The sequence below is a fragment of the Motacilla alba genome, chromosome 25, assembly GCF_015832195.1.
Source record: "Motacilla alba alba isolate MOTALB_02 chromosome 25, Motacilla_alba_V1.0_pri, whole genome shotgun sequence".
In the NCBI taxonomy this organism is placed as follows: domain Eukaryota; kingdom Metazoa; phylum Chordata; class Aves; order Passeriformes; family Motacillidae; genus Motacilla; species Motacilla alba.
The window spans coordinates 6,107-31,423 of record NC_052040.1 but is presented as its reverse complement, the minus strand read 5'-3'; the positions used below and the strand labels follow the sequence as shown (position 1 = coordinate 31,423).

Below are 25,317 nucleotides of genomic sequence, written 5' to 3'. Positions count from 1 at the left end.
CTTTGGGGTGCCCTGGCTGATGGCTTTGGGGTGCCCTTGGCGATTCTGGGCTTTGGGGTCCCATGGGGGATTCCTGCCTTGGGGTCCCTCGGGTGATTTCAGGGTCGGGATCCCCCGGGGCATTCCCGGCCGTCCCTGTCCCTGTCCCCGTCCCTGTCCCCGCTTTCCCTGCCATCAATAAAGTTGTTTCCTGCATCAGCCGCAGCTTCCCGAGGCTCATTCCCGGAAAAACCCCGGGACGACCAAATCCCGGCCAATCCCCGGGCTGGGCCGGGCGGGGCGGGGCTGCGGGAAGGGTCCGGGAGGAATTCCCGGCGCTGCCTCTGCTCCCGGGGGGTCGGTGCCAGCTGGCCGTTTGATCCCCATTTTATCCACATTTCTCATCAATTCCCCCCCAGTTTTCTCGCTTTTCTTTCCCTTTTCTCCCTTTTTTACATCTATTTTATCCCTATTTTTTCCTCTATTTTATCCTCATTCTTCTCTATTCCCCCCTTTCCTCTATCCATACTTTCCACTATTTTATCCCTATTTTATTTTTTATCCCTAATTTTTTATTTTATATTTGATTCCTATTCTATCCTCATTTTATCCCTATCTTTTCTCTATACAACAAAAAAGATGGAAAAATATCAGAAAATGACATTTTAACCAAAAAATGCCCAAAAACCCTAAAGAAAAGGGATTTCAGCTTCTGGGGGGAGAATTTTATTGGGGTTTTTGATTTTTGGTCATAAATGTCAGAGATGATTTTCAGGAGAGGCTGCTCTTGGAGTGGATGGAGCCCCAGGCACCCCAAGTTCCCTGGGAAAAGGGATGGAGAGAGGAAAGGAGCGGGAAAAGACGGGATAAATCCTCAAATTCCTGGGATCAGAGGCAGGTGTTGGAGGTGCAGTCCCACATTCCCACACTCCCAAATATTCCCAAATATTCTGTCATCCAGGGAAATCAGGATATCCATTATCAGCCCTTCTCGAGGAAATTCCAAACGAAAATCAGGGAATGGGAGCCGAGAATTCCAGGATCACAGCCAGATGTCGGAGGTGCAGTCCCCCCCCGGGTAGCGCACCTCATGCGCCAGGCAGGGCCCCCCCGGCTCCTTCCCGAAATCCACCAGGAATTTGGCGTTCAGGGCCAGGCCCCCCTGCTCTGTGTCCACGTCCAACTGCAGCAGCACCGAGCCCTCCCTGGAACACCGGGAACAAACGCAGGAATTGAAACAACCGGGAAAGGGGCGGGAAAAGGGGCTGGGGCTGGGAAAAGGCTTGGCTGATGCGATTACAACACAATTAATCATTAATTAATAACCCAACTTCATCCCAAAATTCCCCCTCAAAACACCCCAACATTGGGAATTAACACCCAATAAATACCCAATAAATACCCAATAAATCCCCAATAAATGCCCAATAAATAACCAATAAACACCCAATAAATCCCCAATAAATAACCAATAAATAACCAATAAATCCCCAATAAATAACCAATAAATCCCCAATAAATGCCCAATAAATAACCAATAAACATCCAATAAATCCCCAATAAATAACCAATAAATAACCAATAAATCCCCAATAAATGCCCAATAAATAACCAATAAATGCTCAATAAATGCCCAGTAAATCCCCCACCAATAGCTGATCAATACCCCACCGCTGGGCAGTTATTGATCAGGCGGGCTCACTTGAGCATGCTGGGGTAGAACTGGCGGTCCCAGGCGCTGAACAGCGACGTGGTCACGTAGAGGCGCCGCCCGTCCAGGCTGAGCTGCAGCATCTGCGGCCCCCCCGGGACGCGCTTCCCCTGCAATCGGGAAAATCATCCAGGGACCCCCAAATCCTGGATTCGGGAGAGGCCACGGCCCGGCTTCGGGGGGAAAATGGAATTGTTTGGGAAAAAACAAACAGGGACTCTCAAATCCTGGATTTGGGAGAGGCCACGGCCCGGCTTCGGGGGGAAATTGGAATTGTTTGGGAATTTTTGCCTCAGGACAGGAGCACTGGAATGGTTGGAGACGAGTCAGGGAATAAAGGATGAAGGGTTTGGAATTCTCTGGAATTTCTTCAGAGGATTCTGGAATTATTAAGGTTGGAAAAACCCTGTGGGAGCTACCAAAGCCAAGGGTTTTTCCCAAATTTTGGCAGGCATTCCCTTTTCTGGTTCTTGTTGTCCCATCCTCCCCTCCCCAAGAGATTTTCCAAGAATTCCAGGGGTGAAAATTCCAGAATTTCCTTGCCCTGGGGGTGTCCAAGAGATTTTTTTATTCCCCATCCAGAATTTTCCAGGGAAAAACCATCAATTAATGCCTGAAGTGGAAAATCCGGGAATTTCCCCCCGAATTTCTTAATTCCACGATTTTTTTCCGAGGGAAAATTGGGATTTCTGGGATGAAACCCACCCCTAAGGAAGCAAAATCTAGTGGGAACAACCTCAGGGGGGGTTTTGGATGTCGGGAATTTCCAAAAATCTGGGAAGAACCGGGAAAGAAAATGTGGGAATCCTCACCTGGATGACGCACGGCTCCGGCTGATCCCGCAATTCCCGATCCTCCACCACGGTCACAGCCCCCCCTTTGCAGATGCTGCCTCCCAGGAAAACCTGGAAAACCGGGAAAAGCCGTGGGAAACCCGCAGGAATGCCTGCAAGTGCGCGGGAGCCGCGTTTCGGGAAGGGCTCCTGACCTGCCCCACGAGCCGGGGACGCCGCGGGTCGGAGATGTCGTACTGCCGCACGTCCCCGTGCAGCCAGTTGCTGAAGTACAGGAATCGGTCATCCAGGGAAATCAGGATATCCGTGATCAGCCCTTGCCGAGGGAATTCCAGAGGAAAATCAGGGAACGGGAGCCGAGAGAACGCCCAGAATCGCCAAATTCCCGCGCGGAAACGCCAAAAAATGGGGTTGGGAAGGAGTTGGGAGGGACAAAATCAACCTCGGGAATGACTGCAGAATTCCTGACGGAATTCCCTGAATCCCTGAGGAAATCCAGACCCAAATTCCAGGGATTTTATGGAGAAAAAAAGGATGGAGCCAGTTCAGATGCAAATGCCGAGGATTTTCGTGGGACATCAACCTTGGGAATCGTTCCAAGTCCCTCCAGCATTCCCAGGATCATTCCCGAGCAAATCCAGACTCAAATTCCAAGAATTTTCCTGGAAAATCCCACCCCTGGCATGGAGCAGATCCCACTCCGGAGTTCCTTTGCTCATCCCAAAATTCTCCCTCAAAAAACCCCGAAACATTTGGAATTTTTTGCCATTTAAGGATAGAATTCTGCCAAAACCCGCTCTGGATCCACGAGAAAATTCCCAAATTTCTCCCAAATTCCTCCCACTGACCTGGCATTTCTGGGAGGAGCCATCCCTGGACTTTCTTGCTGGGCACCTCAATCACCGTCTCCGCTTCCCACTTCCCTTCCTGAGGGATGGAAAACATGGAATTAATTCCCAAAATTCATGGAATATCCACCCCACCCTGCAATCCCACGGTGATAAAACCTCGGAGATTCACCTCAAACCCCAAGAATTCCATGGGAAAACCCCCATTTCCAGAGGATTTTCCCCAAAAACCCAGGAATTCCAGGGAAAAACCCTTAAGACCCTCTGGAACTTCATGAAAAAACCCCCAGTTCCTGCAGATTTTCCCCCAAATCCCAGGAATTCCAGAGAAAAAGCCCCGATTCCCCAGGGATTGCCCCAATCCTGGGCGCTCACGGGGCTCCGGTGGAACCTCTGGATCTCCCCGCTGAGCGCGCAGCCCACGAAGCCCTGGGCGGCGCGCGGCTCGTGCAGGAAGCGGATCTCCAGCGGCACCGCGCCCGCGCCCAGGTCCAGCCGCTGCAGCAGGCGCCGCTCGCGCCAGTCCCACACGTTGATGTGGCGCCCGTAGAGCCCTGGGAAAGGGAGATCTGCCCTGAATTCCCGGCTTTTATGGGATGTTCGGCGGTTCAGAGAGGAGCTGGGGGTAAAAGCGGGATTCAAAACAAAAATTGGGGTTTTTTTAGGGGTTTTCAAGGTGGGAAATTGAATTTTTGAGGAGTTTTTAAGGTCAAAATTGGGATTTTTTTCTAGGGATTTTCACACAAAATTCGGATTTTTTAGGAGTTTAGACTCTCAAAAACTGGATTTTTAGTGAGTTTCTGCCCTCACACATGGAATTCCCCAGGAGTTGCCACCGACCTTTCTCCACGTCCCTGGGATCGAATCCCTGCGCCAGGACTTTGGGGACGCCCCACTCGGTGCTCAGCAGGACGTTGTGCCGGGGCTGGTACCAGAAGTCGTAGCCCAGATCTGGGATTTGTCCTCCTTTCTCCCAATTTCCTTTCACCTCGAAGGTTTCTCCATCCAGGAGGACGAAAGTGCCTGGAAAAAATTCCCAAAAGAAGGAGTTTGGAGAGATTTATAGAGCCTGAAATAAAGCAAGTTAATTTTTTATTTACACTTATTATTATTATTATTATTATTATTATTATTATTATTATTATTATTATATTTAGCAGTAAGAATTATAGCTCCTAAAGTTATTTCCCAGTATTTTATGATGGTTAATGAAAATAATTTCCTGGGATTTTATCCTTTCCTATTATAATAATAATTCCTAAAATTATTTTGCTTCAAGCAAAGCAAATTATTTATTTACATCTACTTTCACTTTTCATTAAACGAAACATAAAACCAGCCTGGAAAATCAATAAAAACCTGCAGGAATGTGCTCAAAATTCCAGGAGAATCCCAAGCATTCCCCGGATTCTGCAGGACGTGGCAGGAAAAGGAACCCCTGGGATGTTTTTCTGGGATCTGGGGACATTCCCAACCTTTCCCGTTGCCATCAGGGTCCCCCAGGCAGCTGATGAGGATCTCCCCGGAGCCCAGGCAGTGCGACGTGTGCGGGAAGGCGGCGCCCGCCTTGCGGGCCAGCTCCTCGGCTGCCACCACCTGGAACGGGAAACGGGGACAATTCGGGAAAAACGGGAAAACTGCTCAGCTGCCACCACCTGGAACGGGAAACGGGGACAATTCCAGGAAAAACGGGAAAACTGCTCAGCTGCCACCACCTGGAACGGGAAACGGGGACAATTCCAGGAAAAACGGGAAAACTGCTCAGCTGCCACCACCTGGAATAGGGGAAATGGGGACAATTCTGGGAAAAACGGGAAAAATTCCTCAGCTGCCACCACCTGGAATAGGGGAAATGGGGACAATTTGGGAAAAACGAGAAAACTGCTCAGCAGCAACCACCTGGAACGGGGAAATGGGGAGAATTCCGGCAAAAATGGGGAAACTGCTCAGCTTCCACCACCTGGAATAGGGGAAATGGGAAAAATTCCTGGAAATCAGGTGAGGGGGGGAAGTGGGGATTTGTGCACAAAGGTTTGTGGGAATGTTTGAAGGGAAAAGGTAAAAAATGGGAAAAAAGGGAAAAATCAGGGAATAAAGAGGGGAAAATGGAAGAAACTGGGATAAAAGGATGAAAAAAGGCAAAAATAAGTGGGGGAAAAGCAGGAAAAAGGGGGGAAATTGCAAACCTTGTGCAGCCTGGGAGCCCTGGGATCCGTTCCCACGTCCACGACGTAGATGCGGGAGGAGACGAGGCTGGGGAGGATCAGGAAATCCCGGGATTTGGAGGGGTCGCCGTGGCAGCTGCTGCAGGCGTTCCAGCCCGAGTGGTGCAGCTCGTCCCCCACGTAGGGCATGGGCAGGCGATGGATCACCTGCCGAACGGGATCCAGCTCCAGCCTGCCCGGGGCTGCCAGCCGCGGGAGCGCACCTCCTGGAACTGGCTCCCGCATTTTCCCGGGCCTGGGATTCCAGGTTCTCCTGCATTTTCCCGGGTCTGGGATCCCAGGTTCCCCTGGATTTTCCCAGATTCCTGACCCCAGGTTCTCCTGAATTTTCCTGGATTTGGGATCCCAGATTCCCCGGGGCTCTCCCAGATTCCCCTGGATTTTCCCGGATTCGGGATCCCAGGTTCTCCTGGAGTTTCCCAGGTTTGGGATCCCGGACTCCCCGGGGCTGTCCCCGGCCCGTACCTGGCAGTACCGGGGGGATTCGGGATCCACGTCCACGGTGGCCAGGAAGTCGGGAATGCCGGCGCCGGTGTTGCGGTAGATGCAGGGCAGGTACAGCAGCCGCTCCCGGGGCCCTGCGGGCACAGCCCGGCTCAGCCCCGCATCCCGACCCTGCCCCGAGCCCAGAGCGGCTCCGGGAGCCGGGAATGCCCAGCCGCTCCCAGCCCGCATCCCGTCCCTGCCCCGGAGCCGGGAATGCCCAGCCGCTCCCAGCCCGCATCCCGTCCCTGCCCCGGAGCCGGGAATGCCGCCCACACTTGCCTTTCATGGCCTCCAGAGGGCTGGGATAGCCGGGCCCGCACGCGCCGCATTTCCCTGCTGGAAAAGGGCAGAACTCCATCACTGCCACATCCCAAAATCCTGGGAATTCGGGGCCTTCCATTGGCTCCTCATTGCCAATTCCTCATTCCCAGTTGCCCATTCCCAATCCCAGTTCCCAGCCTGAAATCCATGGAATCCCCCATTCCCAGTTCCTCATTCCCAATTTTTGTGCCTTGGATTTGCTCACTCCAGGGAAAAAAGAAACCAAACCCCTTGGAATTAATCCCAATTTTTGGCTCCCTGAGTTGTCCCGAAGTGCCAGATTAGGAGGGATAAATTTGGGGTTTTAGCAGGGGCTGGAAAAAAAGGGAATTTCTTTGGAATACCGGGGTTTAATATCAAAATATTCCAAGTTCCAGGGAGGCAAATCCAGATTAAATTTGGGAAAAATAAAATTCAGATTCAAATGAAAACAACAGAGAAGCCACTGGAAAACATTCAGGAATTTCAGGAATCTTCTCCCCCAAAAAAAACCCCAAATTCCCAAGGGAATTTAGGGAGTTCATTTTTCAGAGCATTCCAGGATTTATTTCCGTCCATAATTCCCAACTCTTTTGGAACACCAGCTCCTTCCAAGCGTGTAAATCATTCCCAAAGTTATTTATTGACTTCCAGGAACTTGGACCCATAAAAATTCCTCAAAGCATTCCATGTGGGAGTGAAATAATTCCAGGAAATTCAGGATATTTTGGGTTAAAATACTGATTTTTTTTTTTGGCTACACATCCCTGCTACAAATTCCTCCTTTTTGGCGGGGTTCGATCCCAAAATTCCCGATCTTTTCCCTGTTTGGAACTCCCAGTAATTCCCATGGAAACGGTTTCCAAGGTTTGCTCCTCCCCTTTTTCCACAGAGCCAAGAGTCCAAGTTCCTGGAATCCGAGGGTTTATCCTCAAAACAAAACCGGTCAGGAAAAACGTCCTGGAAATCAAGAGTTTGTCCCCAGAAGTACGGAGTGCGCCAGGGCAAAGCCCCGATCTGCCCTCCAAGGGCTTTTCCAAGGGTTTTTCCTGTTCCCAAGCAGCAAACCCTGGAGTTTCTCCCAGTTTTCACAAGTTTAGGGATTAAAAACTCCCGAGGAATTGGAGCGGAAATGGATTTGGATGCAGGAATTGCAGCTCTTCACCGAACCCCACGGGGTTTTCAGGGAATATTTACACCCGGAACTCCAGGGAAGAGCTGGGCTTTCACCGCCCACCCCCGGGGAGCCAAAAGCGGCAGATCCCGGGATTTGGGGATTGTCGGGGATTTTGGGGTCTCTCACCCATCCTGGACCGCGCTGGAACGGGACCTCCGGGGGCTGAGCGGGGTTTTCGCGGAGCAGCGGCCGGGAAAGGGTCGCGACCCCGGGGCAAGGGGAGGGGCTGGGGAGAGGAGGAGCCAGGGGAGGATCCGGGCACGGAAAAAACAAAATTCCACCCCAAAATTCCAAAGGGACGCTTCCGAACTTCGCCCTCCGCGCAATTCCCGCTTTCCGCCCGATTTTCTCCATTTCATTCCAAATTTTCTTTTTTTTTTTTTTTTTTTTTTTTTTTTTTTTCCCAGCCGGGAGAAGGAATTCGGGAATAGCGAAGGAGGGAGGAGTTTTGGCTGAAAAAAATCGGGATTTTGGGAATGTTTCCAGGAGTTGTTTTGGTTCAAACCCTCGGGATTTGGGGAATGTTTCCAGGGAATTCTCCCCCAGGGGATTCAAGCAACTTTCAAAAATACTTTGTGGCTTTTCTGGGTGGAAAAAAAATCAAAAAAATTTAAAAAAAAAAAAAGAGTGTTTTATTTCCCTCTGGAAAATCAGGATTTCACTCCCAATTCCTGCTGGGGCTGTCCCTAATGAGAATTAATTTATTAGTTAATGATTATGAATTTCTCTAGTATGGAATTTTTAAGGAATCTGCATTTTTTCCCTCCTTCCAGGGAGTATTTTGGAATTCCCAAAATATTCTCATTTTATTTACATCCCTGCTTTTTCCATGAACCACCAGGAAAAGCAGGGAAAAAATTCTGCTATGAATAAAGAGATTTTAATGATTATTTTGGGATCGTGCCTTTATTATTGAAGAGATTTAAATTCTTATTTATTTTTCCCATTTTTTGGCTGTTTTTCGCTCATTTTTTGGGCTGTTTTACCAATACCTGTCTCAGGTGGGGGATTTTGCCCTCAGCTGGGCAATTTTGGCCTGAGGTGGGAAATTACTGCCCTCATGTGGAGAATTTTTACCTCAGGGGGAGAATTTTTACCTCAGAGAATTACTGCTCTCATGTGGAGAATTTTTACCTCAGGTAGAGAATTACTGCCCTCAGCTGGACAATTTTGGCCTCAGGGGGAGAATTTTTACCTCAGGTAGAGAATTATTGCCCTCAGCTGGACAATTTTGGCCTCAGGGGGAGAATTTTTGCCCTCAGCTGGACGATTTTGGCCTCATGTGGGAGATTTCGGCCGGGGAGCGCCGAGCATCCCTCAGCTGTGGGGGCTGCCCGCGGCTCACGGCCCGCCCGGCCCTGAGGGGCTCTCGGGCCGCTCATCCCCAGCGCGGGACACCGGCCCGGCAGCACCGCCTCAGCCCGCGGGGCAGCGCCGGCTGTTCTCCCGCCGCTCCCCAAGCCCTCAGCGCCTCGGAGCCCCTCGGCACCGCGGCAGCGGCGGCTCCGTGGGGGGAAGAGCGTGGGGAGCGGGCGGGGGTCGCGACCCAGCGGCGCCATTTTCCCGCCCTTCCCCTTCCCTCCCTCAGCCGCCTCAGGGCCCGGCCCCGTGACGTCACCGCGCGCAGGCGGAAGTGACGTCAGCGGTATCCCTCCGCCGGCCAGGTCCCCTTTTTGTGTGTGTGGTGTGTGTGTTGTGTGTGTGTGGTGCGGCTGCGGGCGCCGCGCGCCTGTATCAGCCCGCCGGGCCCGACGACCTTTTTTTTTCTTATCCCCCCCCTTTTCCGTGAGGGGTGAAGTAGAGGAGGGGGGGGAAAAAAACCCACACGCACGCCAAGCACGGAGCCGCCCCCCGGCAGAACATACAGAGGGCGAGCAGAGCCAGGGATAATTCCTTCTTCTTCTTCATCACCATCTTCATCCTCCTCCTCCTCCTCAGCATCCCGCCAAGTGTGTGGGGGTGCTCATGCCACCTGCCCCCGCGCCCTGCGGGTCGCCTCGCCCGGAGAGCGGCGGAGCCCCGTAGGAGCGAGCGGCGGCAGCGCTGAGGAAGGTGAGGCGGGGGGCGCGGGGAAGGGGGGCGTGAATGCGCCGGGGCCCCCCCGGGGGTGGCGGCGGCGGCGGCGGGAGATGAAGATGGGGGGGATCGGTGACGGTGGAACCGGCTCGAACCGCCCGGGAATGGGGGAGAAGGAGGGAATGAAGGGGGGGGGGGGGGGGCGGCAGGGCCGGAGCGCGCCGTACACAAAGCGGTGGCGGGAGGAGGAGGAGGAGGCGAAGAGCAGCAGGAGGAGGAGGAGAAGGAGGAGGGAGGGCTCGGGGTGCCGAGGAGGGGCCGGGGAGGAGCCGCGGCGGCTCCGGCGGCCGCTCCCGCCGGGCCCGGGCGGGCGCTGAGGGACGCGGAGGGATCCGCGCGCAGCCCTCACGGCCCGGGGGGCGCGGTGAAGCGGCCGCCCTCAGGGGAGGGGGACGGCGGTGATGCGGCCCCGCCGCCGCTCCCTCCGCGCACCCCCTCCCGCCGTACCGGGGGTCCCCTCACGGTTCCCTCACGGTCGCCCCCCGGTCGCCACCGCCGGGGTGAGGAAGGGGCGGTCGCGTCCGTCCTTTCCCCCCTCTCCCGGTGCTGCCGCCCCCTCCTCTCTTTGGCGGCGCTGCTTCGCTGGTGGGCGGCCATGTTGGGCACGGGGATTATTTTTCGCTCTCTTTCTTAGCCGCCACAATACGCTAAGGGTGTGTGTGGGGGCTTTTCCCGGAGTTGTCGGGAGAAGCGGCCTTTTGCCGGTTTTTAGGGGAGGTTAAGGGAAAGGGGAGGGTCTGGGATCAGCGGTTTGCAGGGCGAGACCACCCCCCATCATCCTTGGCCTACTGGTGCTTCACCTTCGCTGAGTGAGTGCCCCTGTCCAGCGCCGTGAGGGGAGGGAGCCCCTCGGCCGCAGGGATTGGGATCCCAGTCTTCTTCCTCGGGCATTTGGGATTGGTGTTCCAGCCTTTTCCTGACAGAGCCAGGGTTGCCATCCCAGCCCTCTTCCGCAGGAATCTCACCTGTCTCTTCAGGGATTTGGGGATGGGAATCCCATCCTTTTCCTCAGGGATTTGGGGCTGGGATCCCAGCCCTCTTCCTCAGGGATTTGGGATTGGTATTCCAACCTTCTCCTCAGGGTTCTGGGATTTCCATCCCATCCCTTTCCTCAGGGATTTGGGGTTGGAATCCTAGCCCTTTTCCTCAGGGATTTGGAATTGATATTCCAACGTTCTCCTCTGGGATTTGGGATTGATACTCCAGCCTTCTCCTCAGGGTTCTGGGATGTCCATCCCATCCCTTTCCTCAGGGATCTGGTGTTGGGATCCCAACCTTCTCCTCGCGGATTTGGGATCACCATCTCACCCCTCTTCCCAGTGTTTCCTGTCCCTGTCCTGTCCCTCCAGTGTCCCCCTCAGCAGCAGCTCCATCCCCTCATCCCGCTTGGATCCAAGCAGGAAAGAATGGGAAAACTCCTCATTTTCTCCCCTGCCCTAGCCGGGATCCCAGAACTCCTGGGAGAGGCTCAGGAGTGTGGGAATTCCCTCCCTCCAGCAGGGTTTGGGATTCCGTCCCCAAAATCCCCCGAGGCTGCTGCTCTGAAAATTCCCAGTGCTTGAGGTTTTCCTGGAATTCCCTGGGGCTGGGATGTGCCAGGGAGCTGGGGAGGGATGGGGTCCTGCTTCCCAAAACCCCGATTTTATTGGGATTCACCTGATCCCAGCGTGGGCAGAGGATGGGGGGGATCCCACCAGAAAAATTCCCAAAGGTGCTGGAAAAAAATAATAAAAAATAATTTAAAAATCAAAATAAAGCATTTTAGAGGCATTTAATGATTAATTAGCACAAATTAAATCTGATTAATTAATGGGATGAGGTTTTTCCTGATTTCTTTATGGATGGGAAGGTGAAGGGTGAAGTCCCAAAGGAAATTTGCTTTTTGTTTCCCAAATTCCTCAAAATTCCCAGAATTTTCCCAATTCCTGGATGTTTTAGGGCCATTAATTAAACTCAAATCCAGGCATTTTCTACAAATTTCCCTGGAAAAAACCCCAAAATAACCTGAAAATTTCTGGGTCCTTTTGTTTTCCCCTGGAATTTTGGGATCTAAAACCAACCCAGGCCCATTATTCCCATTCCTCCCTTTGGAAAAAAAATCCCTGCGAGTTTTTAGTGCCAAATCCCCGTTTTTCCCGTTCTCTCCAGGATGGCAGACACGGATCTTTTCATGGAATGCGAGGAGGAGGAGCTGGAGCCGTGGCAGAAAATCAGCGATGTCATCGAGGACTCTGTGGTGGAGGATTACAATTCCATGGAGAAAAATCCCACAGGTCATTTCCCCTTTTCCCTCTTCATTGTCCCCTTTCTCCACTGGTGTTTCCCCTTTCCCCGCTGATGTTTCCCCCTTTCCCCACTGATGTTTCCCCTTTTCCCACTGGCTTTTCCATATTTCTCACTGACTTTCCCCTTTCCCCGCTTGCATTTCCCCTTTCTCCATGGATTTTTCCCCCCACATTCCCCTGCCTTTCCCCCCACATTCCCCTGCCTTTCCCCCTTTTCCCCTGGCTTTCCCCCCCAGTTTCCCCTTCCCCACGGCTGTCCGGCTGTTTTCCAGGCGGGAACGCTGCCGTGCAGCCGGGCGGGCAGTCGCTGCTGCTGGCGCAGAGCCCCGCGCCCGGCCTGGGCGCCGTGGTCACGCAGCCCCTGCTGCGGCCGGTGCAGCTGATGCAGAACGCCAACCACGGCACCAACCCGCCCGCGGGCACGCAGCCCATCTTCATCACCACCCAGGTGAGCTCCCGGCCGCGGCTCCGCGGGGATCCCTGCCAGAGCCGCGCTTTCCCGGGAAGGATTCCTGCCGCTCGCTCCGTTTTCCGTGCTGCTTTTCCCATCGAAATCCCGGGATGTGGGATGGGGGTTGGAGCCTGTTGAGTGTTTGGCTCCACAAAACTCCAAACCTTCCAGAGGTTCTGTTTGCCTTGAGCTCCAGTCCTGAACCCCAAACTCCAATCCTCACCCCAATCCTAAACCCCAGCCCAAATCCTAAACCCAGTCCTGAATACCAGTCCTAAAGCCCAGCCCCAGTCCTGGGTGATTTTTGGGTTTGTTTGGGATATTTTTGGGCTTGGAATTCCCTCAAGAATGGCCCAGGGGTGACTGATCCGTTGGACTCCAGGGATTATTTTTGGGCCGGCTTTGGGGCTGACGCATCCCTTGGGTTCCAGGGGTTCCCGGTGCAGAACGTGCGGCCCGTGCAGAGCCCCATGAACCAGGTGGGCATCGTACTCAATGTCCAGCAGGGCCAGACCGTCCGGCCCATCACCCTCGTGCCAGGTAATTAATTAATTAATTCATTAATCAAATGAGAGCCATCCAGGAATAGCTAGTAATGGGAGTAATGCCAATAATGATGATGGTGATGAGGTGTGGCCAGTGCAGAGCCCCATGAGCCCATCCCCCTTGTGCCAGGTAATAATAATAATAATAATAATAATAATAATAATAATAATAATAATATCATATTTTGTAATAATAATGGTAATAATGGTGACAGTTGGCCAATGCAGAACCCCATGGGCCAGGTGTGCCCTATCACCCTTGTGCCAGGTGATCATCATTAATAATATTAATAATAATCATCATTATTAAGAATAAAAGCTGTGATTGCCAAATAAAGCTGTAAATCCCACATGTCCTGGGAACGGGGTCGGCTCTCGGCTCTCTATGTTTGAAGCCCCAGGTACCCAGCTTGTTCACCCAGCAGCTGGGAGTGACTAATTCCAGATACAGTTTCCTGCCTCGGGATTGCTCGCGCCCGGATTAAAGCTGTAAATCCCAAATTTCTCCTGGATGTTTTGGGAACCGGGGTCGGATCACGGCTCTCTGTTTGTCTTTGAAGCCCCAGGTACCCAGTTTGTTAAACCAGCAGTTGGCGTTCCCCAGGTGTTCTCGCCGGTGGCGCAGGTGCGGCCGGGCAGCGCCGGGCCCGGCCGGCCGGCCACCAACGCCTTCGCCACGGTCATCCCGGCCACGCTGACCCTGCGCAGCACCGTGCCCCAGGCCCAGGCGCCCCAGCAGAGTGAGTCCCCGAGTCTGAGCCCGGCCCGAGTTCCGACCGCAGCCTGAATTCCTGATCCCGGCCCAAATGCCTGATCCTATCCCAAATTCCTGATCACATCCCAGATTCCTGATCCTAGCCCGAGTTCCTGATCGTATCCCAAATTCCTGATCACATCCCAGTTTCCTGATCCTAGCCCGAGTTCCTGTGGGAATTCTCATGGAAAAGTCCATGGGAGTCAGGGGGTGGTGGCGTTGAGAGTTGGGCCTGAGTTCGCTTTTGGGTAAGAGTTTATTCACAGATTGGGAAATGAGGAGAGTCTGGGGCAGTTTGGGTAAAAAAGTGGTTCAGTTTGGGAATTCCTGGATGGAATTTCTCTGGAATTTTGTCCAAACCGTCCCTGAGGGAGACTCAAGGTACAAGATCCAGCCTAACTGGCAGGGGTAGAATTCCAGGCTGGAATTTGACTGGAATTTTGTCCAAACCATTTCTGGCCATGTCTCAAGGAGGGAACTGGAGGAGGCGGCTGAATTGCCACCCTGGTTCCCACCGGGAATTCCACGGAATCCCGTCCCCTCCGCAGTGAGCATCGCCAGCTTCGTGACGGTGAAGCGCCCGGGTGTGCCCGGCGACGGCGGCGGCAGCGCGGGCGGCCCCGAGGTGGCCAAGCTGGTGAACACGCTGGGCACGGTGCCCTCGCTGGCCCACGGCCCCGCCGCGCTGGCCGTGGCCAACAGCAGCCCCGGCGCCGCCCAGCGCGGCCCCGCCAGCGAGGCCTCGGCCTCGGCCGCGCCCCGCAAAGGTGAGTCCCGGGAATTCCGCCCCGCCGGCAGCCACGGCGCGGGCTCGAGGGGCGCACCGCGGTCTTGGGAGGCAAGAGGGGGTTTGAGGCCGTTTGTGGGATAAGGGGTAGGAAAGAGAAAAACTGGAGGATTTTGGGAGGGTTTGTGGGACAAGGCTGTGAAAAGTGGGGAATGTTTTGGGGTTAACGCATCTGGGGCGGGGGAGGAGTGGGAATGGTGGCGCTGGGAGCTGATCCGCGTTCGTCCCGCTGCAGGCAGCTCCTCTCCCATTCCCAGCCTGGACTTCCAGGACGGGGGCCGCAAGGTCTGCCCCAAGTGCGACTCGCAGTTCCGCGTCACCGAGGCGCTGCGGGGCCACATGTGTGTAAGTCATTGGGCTCCAGGCCCGGCTTAACGAGCGGGGATTCATTCTAGACCCACTTTAACGAGCGGGGATTCATTCTAGACCCACTTTAACGAGCGGGGATTCATTCTAGACCCACTTTAACGAGCGGGGATTCATTCTAGACCCACTTTAACGAGCGGGGATTCATTCTAGACCCAGTTCAATGAGCGGGGATTCATTCTAGACCCAGTTCAATGAGCGGGGGATTCATTCTAGACCCAGTTCAATGAGTGGGGATTCATTCTAGACCCAGTTCAATGCCTCTGAATTCATTATCCCAGCCCCAGTTTAACGAGCAGGGATTAATGCCAGCCCCAGCTCACTGTCTCTCATTAATTGCCCCAGCCCCAATTAACGAGCAGCCGTTAATTACCCTGTTTCCGCAGTACTGCTGCCCGGAGCTGGTGGAATTCCTGAAGAAACGCAAATCCCTGGATTCCGAGCCCACCCCGCCCTCGGCCAAGGCGCCCTCCCCCGCCCAGGGCGCGGCCCCGGCCCCGCCCCCGACTCCGCCCAAGGCCGCACCTGAGCCAGGTGAGGGCGGGGCCGACCCCGCCCAGGCCAAGCTGATCATGCTGGTGGATGAGTTCTACTACGGGCGGGACGGGGGCAAGGGCGCGGCCGTGCCACCCTGCCCCAGGGTGCCCACGTCCTTCCGCTGCCCGCACTGCACCAAGCGCCTCAAGAACAACATCCGGTGAGCCGCTAATTATCCATTAATTACCTGGGAATAACCCAGAGATGGTGTGGGAATGGTGTGGGAGTGATGGGCAGTGCGATGGGGGCACTGCTGCCCCCCCCTGCACCAAGCACTTCAGGAACAACATCCAGTGAGCTGTTACCCGTTAATTATCCATTAATTTTCCGTTAATTACCCGGGAATAACCCAGGACTAACCTGGGATTGTGGGAGTTACGTGGGAATGGACTGAATGGACTGGGATTGTGGGAATGAAGGGCAGAGGGGCACCCAGGGAGGAATTATCCAGGAATTGCCCAGGAATCATCCATGGAATTCCAGGAATTATCTGTGAACAACCCCAAACCGAGCTGGGAGCGATGCGCAGAGCGCGTTTTCCCGGGATGAGGAACGAGAATCTCCGGGAATTCCGTCCCTGCAGGTTCATGAACCACATGAAGCACCACGTGGAGCTGGACCAGCAGAACGGCGAGGTGGACGTGCACACCATCTGCCAGCACTGCTACCGCCACTTCAGCACGCCCTTCCAGCTGCAGTGCCACCTGGAGAACGTGCACAGCCCCTACGAGTCCAGCAGTCAGTGCTTTTCCTGCTTTTCTTTGGGATTCCCCCGGGAATTTCCTCTTGAATTCACCGGGGTTTTGGGCAGGGAAAATTGTCGCTCCTCCCTTGCCCCTTGCTTGAGGTCCCCACAAAAATCCCCCTGAAATTCCAGCCAAGTTTTACTCTTCCAGCCCCAATTCCACCTGGAGAGCGTGCGCGGCTCCTAGAAGTCCACCAGGCCGTACTTCTCCGGGAATTTTTTATCCCTAAATTGGGATTTTCCTCCTGGATTTAGTGGGAATTTATGGAAGGGAAAATGTCACTCCTCCCTCGCCCCCTTGCTCAAGGTCACCACAAAATCCACCCCAAATCCCAGCCAGGTTTCATTTCTCCAGCCCCAGTTCCACCTTCTCCCTCTTCCCTCTTTTCCCTTCCCTTTTCCCCCCTTTTCCTGCTTTTTCCCCTTTCCCCCTTTTCCTTTTTCCCGTTTTCATGCTTTTCCCTCTTTTTTCTCTTTCCCCACACCTCCCCCTGCCACGTTTTTCCAACCTCTGCCCGTTTTTCCCTGTTTTCTGGGGCAGCCAAGTGCAAGATCTGCGAGTGGGCATTCGAGAGCGAGCCGCTCTTCCTGCAGCACATGAAGGACACCCACAAACCCGGGGAGATGCCCTACGTCTGCCAGGTGTGGAAAACTCCCGGAATTCCCGCCTGGAATTCCCAGTTCCCACCCCAGAAATCCCAGAGTAATTCCCTGTGTGCCGGGCGTGAAAATTCCCGGGATTTGGTGCCCAAAAATTCTGATTTCAGCCCCCAAAACCACCCCCAAAATCCCAGAATAATTCCCTGAGGTGCCCTGGGTCTGCCAGGTATGGAAAGCTCCCGGAATTCCCACCTGGAATTCCCAGTTCCTACCCCAGAAATCCCAGAGTAATTCCCTATGTGCGCCAGGTATGGAAAAACCACGGAATTTTCCCTGTTAATTGGGATTTTCCCCCACCCTGCTGCTGAGATGCCCCAAATCCCGGGACTTTTCCCCCGTTTCCCCACATCCTGTTCACACACCCCTCCTCCCCGGCTTTCCCGCCCCAATCCCGGGTTTTCCCGGTTTTCCAGGTGTGCCAGTACCGCTCGTCGCTGTACTCCGAGGTGGACAGCCACTTCCGGCTGATCCACGAGGACACGCGGCACCTGCTGTGCCCCTACTGCCTCAAGGTGTTCAAGAACGGCAACGCCTTCCAGCAGCACTTCATGAGGCACCAGGTGAGCCCCATTCCCGGGAAAAACGGGAATTCCCAGGAAAAATGGGAATACTGGGCAAGCGGGATTCAGTAACTGACTTTGGGTGGGAACTGGGGGAAAATGGGGTTTGGGAATTGCCTCAAGGTGTTCAAGAGCGGCAGCGCTTGCCAGCAGCACTTCATGAGGCACCAGGTGAGCCGGAATTCCCGGGAAAAACGGGAAAACCGGGAATGCTGGGCAAGCGGGGATGCATTAACTGACTTTGGGTGGGAATTGGGGGAAAATGGGGTTTGGGAGTTGCCTCAAGGTGTTCAAGAGCGGCAGCGCCTGCCAGCAGCACTTCATGAGGCACCAGGTGAGCCGGAATTCCCGGGAAAAACGGGAAAAATGGGAAAAATGGGAATGCTGGGCAAGGGGGAATTCAGTAACTGAGTTTCATGGGAATTGGGAAAAAATGCACTTCCTGAGGCAGCAGGTGAGCCCCAGTTCCAGGGAATTCCTTGGGAAAAAGACCTACTTAATAACTAACACCTACTTAATAACTAACACCTACTGAATAATTAATGCCTACTTATTAATTAACTAATTAATAACAATTTCCAGTGGAAGAGCATGTACCGCTGCAACAAGTGCTGCCTGCAGCTCTAACAGCCGTTCAATACTCAATAAACAGTTGATAGCTACCTAATGACTATTAAATAATTAATAACTAATTAATAACTAATAATTAGTTCATGGTAGTTTTACTGCTTTTTCCCAGAAGAAGAGCGGGTGCCACTGCAACCAGTGCAGTTTGCAGCTCTGACATCCATTCAGCACTCAGTAAACAGCTGGTGACTGTTTAATAGCTAATAAACAATCAATGCCTAATGAAGCAATTAATAACTAATGAGCGCTGACGGGTTTTTCCAGAAGAAGAGCGTGTACCACTGCAACAAGTGCCGCCTGCAGTTCCTGTTTGCCAAGGACAAGATCGAGCACAAGCTGCAGCACCACAAAACCTTCCGCAAGCCCAAGCAGCTCGAGGGGCTCAAACCCGGCACCAAGGCACGCCCTTTCCCGCAGAAATTCCCGGGAAAATTCCCGCAAAAATTCCCGGGGCTTTTGTTGGCAGGGGGTGGTGGGATTAAGGGGAAGATTTGGGGAGGGGTTTATGGGATCGAGTGGATTTTTTATGGAGTTTGGTGTTTGGTGGGATTCCTCGGGAATTTAACGGGATTCCTCAGGAATTTAATGGGGTTCCTTGGGAATTTATTGGGATTCCTTGGGAATTTTGTGGAATTAATTGGGAATTTATTTGGATTCATTTGGAATTTGCTGTGGTTCATGGGATATTTCCTGTGATTAATTGGATATTTCCTGGAGTTAATTTGGGTTTTTTTTCATATAGCTGATTGGGTGTTCCGTGGCATTGATTGGGAGTTCATCCAATCCCGGATTTCCCTGCGGAAAATCCCAATTTCCCCGATTTTTGTGCTCCCCCAGGTGACGATCCGCGCGTCCCGGGGCCAGCCCCGCTCGCTGCCGCTGGAGCCTTCCCACGGGATGGGCCCGGACCCGGCTCCCCTGGGACCCTCCTCCGACCCCCAGCCCCTGTTCCTGTGCCACCGCAACGCCCCCCGCAGAGCCGGCAAAAAAACGTCAGCGCTTTTCCGGGAAAACACGGGAATTTGGGGAAAAAAAAGGGAATTTGGGGGGGAAAAGGGGAATCTGGGGGGAAATGTGGGGAAAAAACAGGAATTTGGGGATTCCCCAGCCACCATGGGATCCTCAAGAGAGCCAGCAAAAAAAAGAAGTCAGTGCTTTTCCTGGAAAAATAGGGATTTTGGGGAAAGTAGAGGGAAAAACAGGGAAAATACGGGAATTTGGGGAAAGGATGGGGATTTTGGGGTTCCCCGGCTGCTGAAGTGTCCCCAAGAGAGCTGGCAGGAAAACATCACAGATTTTCTGGGGAAAGCTGGAGAAATTTTGAGAGAAAATGGTGTCATTCTGGGGGAAAACCCGGGAATTCTGAGGTTGGTTTGGAAAGGTGGGGCTGGAAAATGGAATTAAAGCTGGAATTCCATCCTGGAATCTTGATACCATTGATAATTTAATATTAGTTCATTAATATCAATTAGTTTTAAATAATAATTTGTAGCAAAAACCCATCCCAAATCCCCCCATCCCCTTTCCTCGCAGCCTCCCCCAGTCCCAGAGAAGCCCCCCCCAAACCTGGTTTTGATGGATTTTGCCATCCCCAAACCCGGTTTTGATGGATTTTGCCATCCCCAAACCCGGTTTTGATGGATTTTGCCGTTCCCAAACCCGGTTTTGATGGATTTTGCCGTTCCCAAACCCAGTTTTGATGGATTTTGCCGTTCCCAAACCCGGTTTTGAGGGATTTTGCCGTTTTTTGCCCCAGGAGCGGCCTGGGCCGGCAGACGTGCCTGGAGTGCAGCTTTGAGATCCCCGACTTCCCCAACCACTTCCCCACCTACGTGCACTGCTCCTTGTGCCGCTACAGCACCTGCTGCTCCCGCGCCTACGCCAACCACATGATCAAGTACGGGCTTCTGGGGGAAAACAACGGGATTGGGGGAAAAACGGGGAAAACAGAGCAAAAATGATGAAAAACGAGGGAAAATGGAGCAAAAATGGTGAAAAATGGGGGGGAAATGGAGCAAAAATGGTGAGAAATGGGGTGAAAATGGGGGAATTCCTGCTGCTCCCACAGCTATGCCAACCACATGATCAAGTACGGGCTTTTGGGGGAAAACAACGGGATTTGGGGAAAAACAGGGGGAAAAAGGAACAAAAATGGTGAAAAACAGGGGGAAATGGGGGAATTCCTGCTGCTCCCGTGCCAACGCCAATGGTCAGGGATGGAAAAGTCTGGGATTTGGGAACAGTTTCGGGCTCCTGAGCAGTTTTGCAGTGATTTTTGGGGGATTTTTAAGGAGTTTGGAAGTGATTGTTACTGGGGTTTTTTTGATATTTTATATGGATTTATGGAGGATTTTATATTATTCTAAAGGGGATTTTGTGGGGTTTCATTGGGAATATTGTGGGGTTTTAGATGAGATTTTGTGTGGATGTTGTAGGGGAGTTTTTATGGATTATGTAGGCTGTTTTCAATGGATTTATGAGGCATTTTATAGGATATCTTACATAATCTTCTAGGGAATTTTATATTAATTTTTTAGGATATTTATATGAATTTTATAGGATATTTTATATGGATTCATTGTGTGTGTTTTATCTGATTTTTAGGGAATTTAATAGGGTTCTATAGGGATTTTTATTATTTGTGGGGTGTTTTCTTTGATTTTACAGCCCTTTCTCCAGATTATCCCTGACTTTTCCATCTTTTTCCCTCCCCAGCAACCACGTTCCCCGGAAAAGCCCCAAATATTTGGCTTTGTTCAAGAACTACACAGCCAGGTATGGAAAAACTTCCCCAAATCCCAGTTCCAGGGGAATTCCAGCCCCTGGGAACTCCCAGCCTTTTTCATTCTGGGGGAAAATCCAGGGATTTTGGGATTTATGGGTCCCATTCCCACTGTGCTTCAGAGGGGGGGAATTTTACACTTTAATTATTGATAATTATTATTTAATTATTATCAGTCATTTAATTGTTATAAACTTCATTATTAACAATGAGTAATTGATCATAATGATTTAGGTCTCAGTGATTAGTTATTAATGAGGGGTTGGACACATTTTTATATCTGATAATAAAGTTTATTTCTTTTTCTTCCTCCTCCATTTTCCCCCCCTTTCCCCCTTTTTCCCCCTTTTTCCTCCCCTTTCCCCTCCCATTTTTTCCACTTTTCTCCTTCTTTCTCCCATTGTCCCATTTTTCCCTCCCCTTTTCTCATTTTTCCCCTTTGTCCAACATTTTTCCCTCCTTTTCTCTGCTTTTTCCCCCTTTCCATCTCATTTTCCCCTCCCATTTTCCCCTCTTTTTCCCATTTTCCCCTCTTTTCCCCCTTTTCCCCATTTCCCCTCTTTTTCCCCCATTTCCCAGCGGGGTGAGGCTCTCGTGCTCCTCCTGCCTCTTCGTCACCTCCGAGGGCGACTCCATGGCCAAACATTTGGTGTTCAACCCCTCCCACGAGTCCAGCAACATCATTGTCCAAGGTAAAAGTGGGACAAAACTGGGAAAAAAAACGGGGAAAATGGGAAAAACCCAGAATTCCCGCCAAAATCCAAGAACTCTTCACATTCTGGAGCTCGGGTTGGGAATAAACTGAATTAATTTTGCTTTTTCCTAATGGGAGAAATTCAGAATTCATTCCTGAGGGAGCTTGGTTTGATTCCAGCTTTTCCAGGAATTCCCACAAATCCCAAATTCCTCTGAAACAAAATTAAATAGAAGTAAAAATCTAAAGCACCTCAAATGAATCAGAATAAAAACCTGAAATGTTCTGTTTTATTCCAGGGCCTTCTTGGATATCACATTCCAGGTAAGCCAAGAATTCCTGTTTATCCTCATCCCTCCCAGTCCATGGGATTGGGAAGTTTTTCTCATCCTTTTTCCCCCCTTTCCCCTCCTGGTTTCTTCTGCCCTTGTTTTCCTGTTTCCCTCCCTTTCCCCCCCATTTTTCTACCCTCCCTTTTCCTCCCCATTCTCCCTTTTTTTCCTCCCCTTTTCCCCTTTTTGTTCCCATATTTTTTCCTTACCCCCTTTTCCCCCTCCTTTTCCCCCTCCTTTTCCCCCTCCTTTTCCCCCTCCTTTTCCCCCTCCTTTTCCCCCTCCTTTTCCCCCTCCTTTTCCCCCTCCTTTTCCCCCTCCTTTTTCTCTCCCTTTTCCTCCCCCTTTCCCCCCCTTTCCCCATATTTTTCCTTTTTTCCCCTCTCTCCTTTTCCCTCCTGTTATTTTCCCCTTTTTCCCCGTTTTCTCCTTTCCTCCCCATTTTCCCCTCCCCTTTCCTCCCCAACACCCCAAATATTTCACTTTCCCCACTCCGCTTCTTTCCAGGCACACCCAGGACACGCCCCAGCCCCCGCCCTGCCAGACCCCCTCCCCTCCTCCCCCTCCGCAGCCCCAGACCCCCCAAAACCCCCCGATTGCCCCCGCGGACCCCCCGAAAGCCGTGACCCCCAGCGCCGAGCCCGGCCCGCGGGAGCCCGAGCCCTGCCGGAAGGAGCAGCTGTCGGTCAAGAAGCTGCGCGTGGTCCTGTTCGCCCTCTGCTCCAGCACCGAGCAGGCGGCCCGGCATTTCCGCAACCCCCCGCGCCGCATCCGCCGCTGGCTCCGGCGCTTCCGGGCCTTCCAGGACGAGCGCCCCGAGCTGCCCGAGGGCAAGTACCTGAGCCTGGAGGCTGAGGAGAAGCTGGCCGAGTGGGTGCTGACGCAGCGCGAGCAGCAGCTGCCCGTCAACGAGGAGACGCTCTTCCAGAAGGCCACCAAGATCGGCCGAGCCCTGGAGGGGGGCTTCCAGATCTCCTACGAGTGGGCCGTGGGGTTCATGCTGCGGCACCACCTCAGCACCCACACGCGCCGCGGCGTCGCCCACCCCCTGCCCAAGGAGATCCAGGGCAACGCCGGCGCCTTCATCGAGTTCGTGCAGCGGCAGATCCACGCGCAGGAGCTGCCGCCGGCCATGATCGCCGCCGTGGACGAGATCTCGCTGTTCCTGGACGCCGAGGTGCTGGGCAGCGACGAGCGCAAGGAGAGCGCGCTGCAGACCGTGGGCAACGGCGAGCCGTGGTGCGAGCTGGTGCTCACCCTGCTGGCCGACGGCGGCGTCCTGCCCGCCCTGGTGGTGTCCAGGGGCCGCCCGCCCTGCCCGGCCGCCCTCCCCAAATCCGTCCTGCTGGAGTCCAAGGAGGACGGCTGCGGCGATGACGAGATCATGGAGCTGTGGGCGGCGCGGGTGTGGAGGAAGCACACGGAGTGCCGGGGCGGCGCTTCCAAAGGGATGCTGGTCCTGGATTGCCACCGGACGCACCTGTCCGAGGAGGTGCTGGCCGTGCTCAGCGCGGCCGGGGCGCTGCCGGCCGTCATCCCGGCCGGCTGCAGCTCCCGCGCCCAGCCCCTGGACGTGTGTGTCAAGAGATCCCTGAAAAACTTCCTCCACAAAAAATGGAAAGAGCGGGCAAAAGATCTGGCGGATTCCGACTCCTCTGCGCTGCTCCAGCTGCTGCTGGGGTGGCTGGGAGAAGCCTTGGAGATCCTCGGGGATTGCCCGGAGCTGATCCGGAAATCGTTCCTGGTGGCCAGCGTGCTGCCGGGGCCAGCCGGAGACGCGGGGTCACCGCGGCGCCAGGGCGACGAGCAGGAGGAGCTGATCACCACCATGGAGGAGAGGCTGAAGATTGCCAAGAGCCGGGAAACGTCCCCGGAATTCCCGGAAAACGACGACCCCGAAGCTGACCCCGAGATCCTGCACCGGCTCTTCGAGGGGGAGAGCGAGGCCGAGTCGTTCTACGGCTTCGAGGAGGCGGATCTGGAGCTGATGGAAATTTGAGAATTCCCAGAAGAAAAGAAACGGAAGACGGGACGGATTCATCCCGGAAATTCCTGGGTTTGGAGAGGCCGAGGGGTGCCGGGAGCGGAAGGGGTGTTCCTGGGTTTTGGGCCCAAAAATGGAAGGATATTCCAAGTTTTTGGCCACAGGAATGGAAGGATATTCCCAGTTTCTGGCCCCCAAAGCTTAAAGGATATTCCCTGTTTCTGGAGATCCTGACGTGTCCCAGAAATTGAAGGCGATTCCCAATTTTCCGCCCCAAAAGCCCAAGGATGTTCCCTATTTTTGGCCCCCAAAAGGAAAGGAAGTTCCCTGGTTTTGGCCCCGAAAATGAAGGGATGTTCCCTGTTTTTGGAGAGCCAAACAGAAGTTCAAGGATATTCCCATCTTTTAGCCCCAAAAACCCAAGGATATTCCAAGTTTTGGCCCCAGAATCAAAGGATATTCCCAAATTTTTTGGCCCCAAAACAAAGGACGTTCCCAGTTTTCGGAGCGAGCAGAGGAGGTCCCAGTTCCCAGCGGATTTCTGGGATTTTTCCGGATTTGCCGTTCCCGCCGATTTTTTGGGAGGATTTTCGTGGCTTTTTTTTTTTCCTTTTTTTTTCTTAAATTTAAAAGAAAACTGAAAAATGGAAACAAACTTGGATTCACTGTGTTGGTATTTCCTTGGAGTTCTCTCTCGTGGGTGGATATTTTTTGGGAATTTTCTTTACCTCACTTGTACCATAATTCCAGGTTTTTAGCGGTGGGAATTCGATGTTGTTTGTGCCCCGTTTTCTTTTCCAAGAAGACAAAAAATCCCCGGATTTGACTCCCAAAAAAATCCGGGGAATTCTCCTTTCTTTTGTCCTTGACTTTTTTTTGGAATCTGACCCAGAAAATCCCCGTTTTGATGGAAAATTCCTTCGGGTTGGCCGCGAGGATTCAGATGTTCTGGGGTTTTTAATGGAAATCGGGAATTTGGATGGGATTTTGGGGAGTTATGAGGGAATTTGGCTCGGGAATTGTGGAGCCACCATTCCACGCCAGCAATTTTTGGGATTGGCGCTGCTTTTCCTGCCCCGACCTCGACTGTCCCGAAAAATTCCCTTTGGAGGGGCAGAAAAGCCCAGCTTCTCCTTGGATTTGCCCTTTGGGATCGTTCACTCTCGACTTTATTTAAAACAGATCCATCCTGGATGGGAGGATCCGGGATTTGGGACTGAAACTGTGACGAGAAACCCGAAAAACTCCACTAAAAAGAAAGGTTTTGGGTTGATTTTTCACTGCCAGCTCTGATTTTTTACCGGAATTTGCATGTTTTTTGGGAAAATGTTTTTTTTTTTTTTTTAATTTTAAAAATTCTTGGAGTTCCCAAATTCCAGAGGCGTCCGGCACCTGTTTTTCCATAAGATTTGTGGAGGTTTTTTTTTGTTTTGTTTTGTTTTGTTTTTTCCCAGAAGGAAAACAGGAAAAAAAATTAAAAAATTATTCAAAATAAATAAAATTAAAAAAAAAAAAAAAAGAATCAGCTTGGAATTGTACAGGAGTGGAAAACGTGGAATAAAAGCAGGGAAATGAATTTATAAATAAACAGTGTTTTTATTGTGGAAAAAAA

At 52.7% G+C, this 25,317-nt stretch overlaps 2 protein-coding genes across 4 annotated transcripts; one reads left to right on the top strand and one right to left on the bottom strand.

Annotated features, from left to right (window-relative positions):
- Positions 1–682: 682 nt before the first annotated feature.
- Positions 683–9,517, bottom strand: LOC119711613 (methanethiol oxidase-like). 2 transcript variants are annotated; one of them, XM_038162002.1, is made up of 12 exons: positions 9,386–9,517; positions 6,323–6,379; positions 6,023–6,135; positions 5,519–5,704; positions 4,808–4,928; positions 4,173–4,355; positions 3,708–3,886; positions 3,333–3,411; positions 2,679–2,800; positions 2,503–2,595; positions 1,682–1,800; positions 683–1,184 (listed from the first exon to the last, which is right to left on the bottom strand). In XM_038162002.1, exons 1-12 carry the CDS (start codon positions 9,459–9,461, stop codon positions 1,022–1,024), a joined length of 1,491 nt encoding a protein of 496 aa, XP_038017930.1. In that variant the 5' UTR covers positions 9,462–9,517; the 3' UTR covers positions 683–1,021. The 2 variants fall into 2 exon arrangements, with proteins under 2 accessions (XP_038017930.1, XP_038017931.1); XM_038162003.1 differs by lacking the exon at positions 9,386–9,517 and adding an exon at positions 7,647–7,742.
- POGZ (pogo transposable element derived with ZNF domain) lies at positions 9,435–25,317 on the top strand. 2 transcript variants are annotated; one of them, XM_038162000.1, is made up of 18 exons: positions 9,435–9,572; positions 11,745–11,869; positions 12,154–12,329; positions 12,764–12,872; positions 13,438–13,617; positions 14,180–14,398; positions 14,654–14,763; positions 15,171–15,481; positions 15,905–16,059; positions 16,608–16,708; positions 17,140–17,286; positions 18,181–18,312; positions 18,751–18,905; positions 19,670–19,810; positions 20,629–20,688; positions 21,275–21,387; positions 21,689–21,713; positions 22,229–25,317. In XM_038162000.1, exons 2-18 carry the CDS (start codon positions 11,746–11,748, stop codon positions 23,718–23,720), a joined length of 3,750 nt encoding a protein of 1,249 aa, XP_038017928.1. In that variant the 5' UTR covers positions 9,435–9,572; position 11,745; the 3' UTR covers positions 23,721–25,317. The 2 variants fall into 2 exon arrangements, with proteins under 2 accessions (XP_038017928.1, XP_038017927.1); XM_038161999.1 differs by having other exon boundaries at positions 18,178–18,312.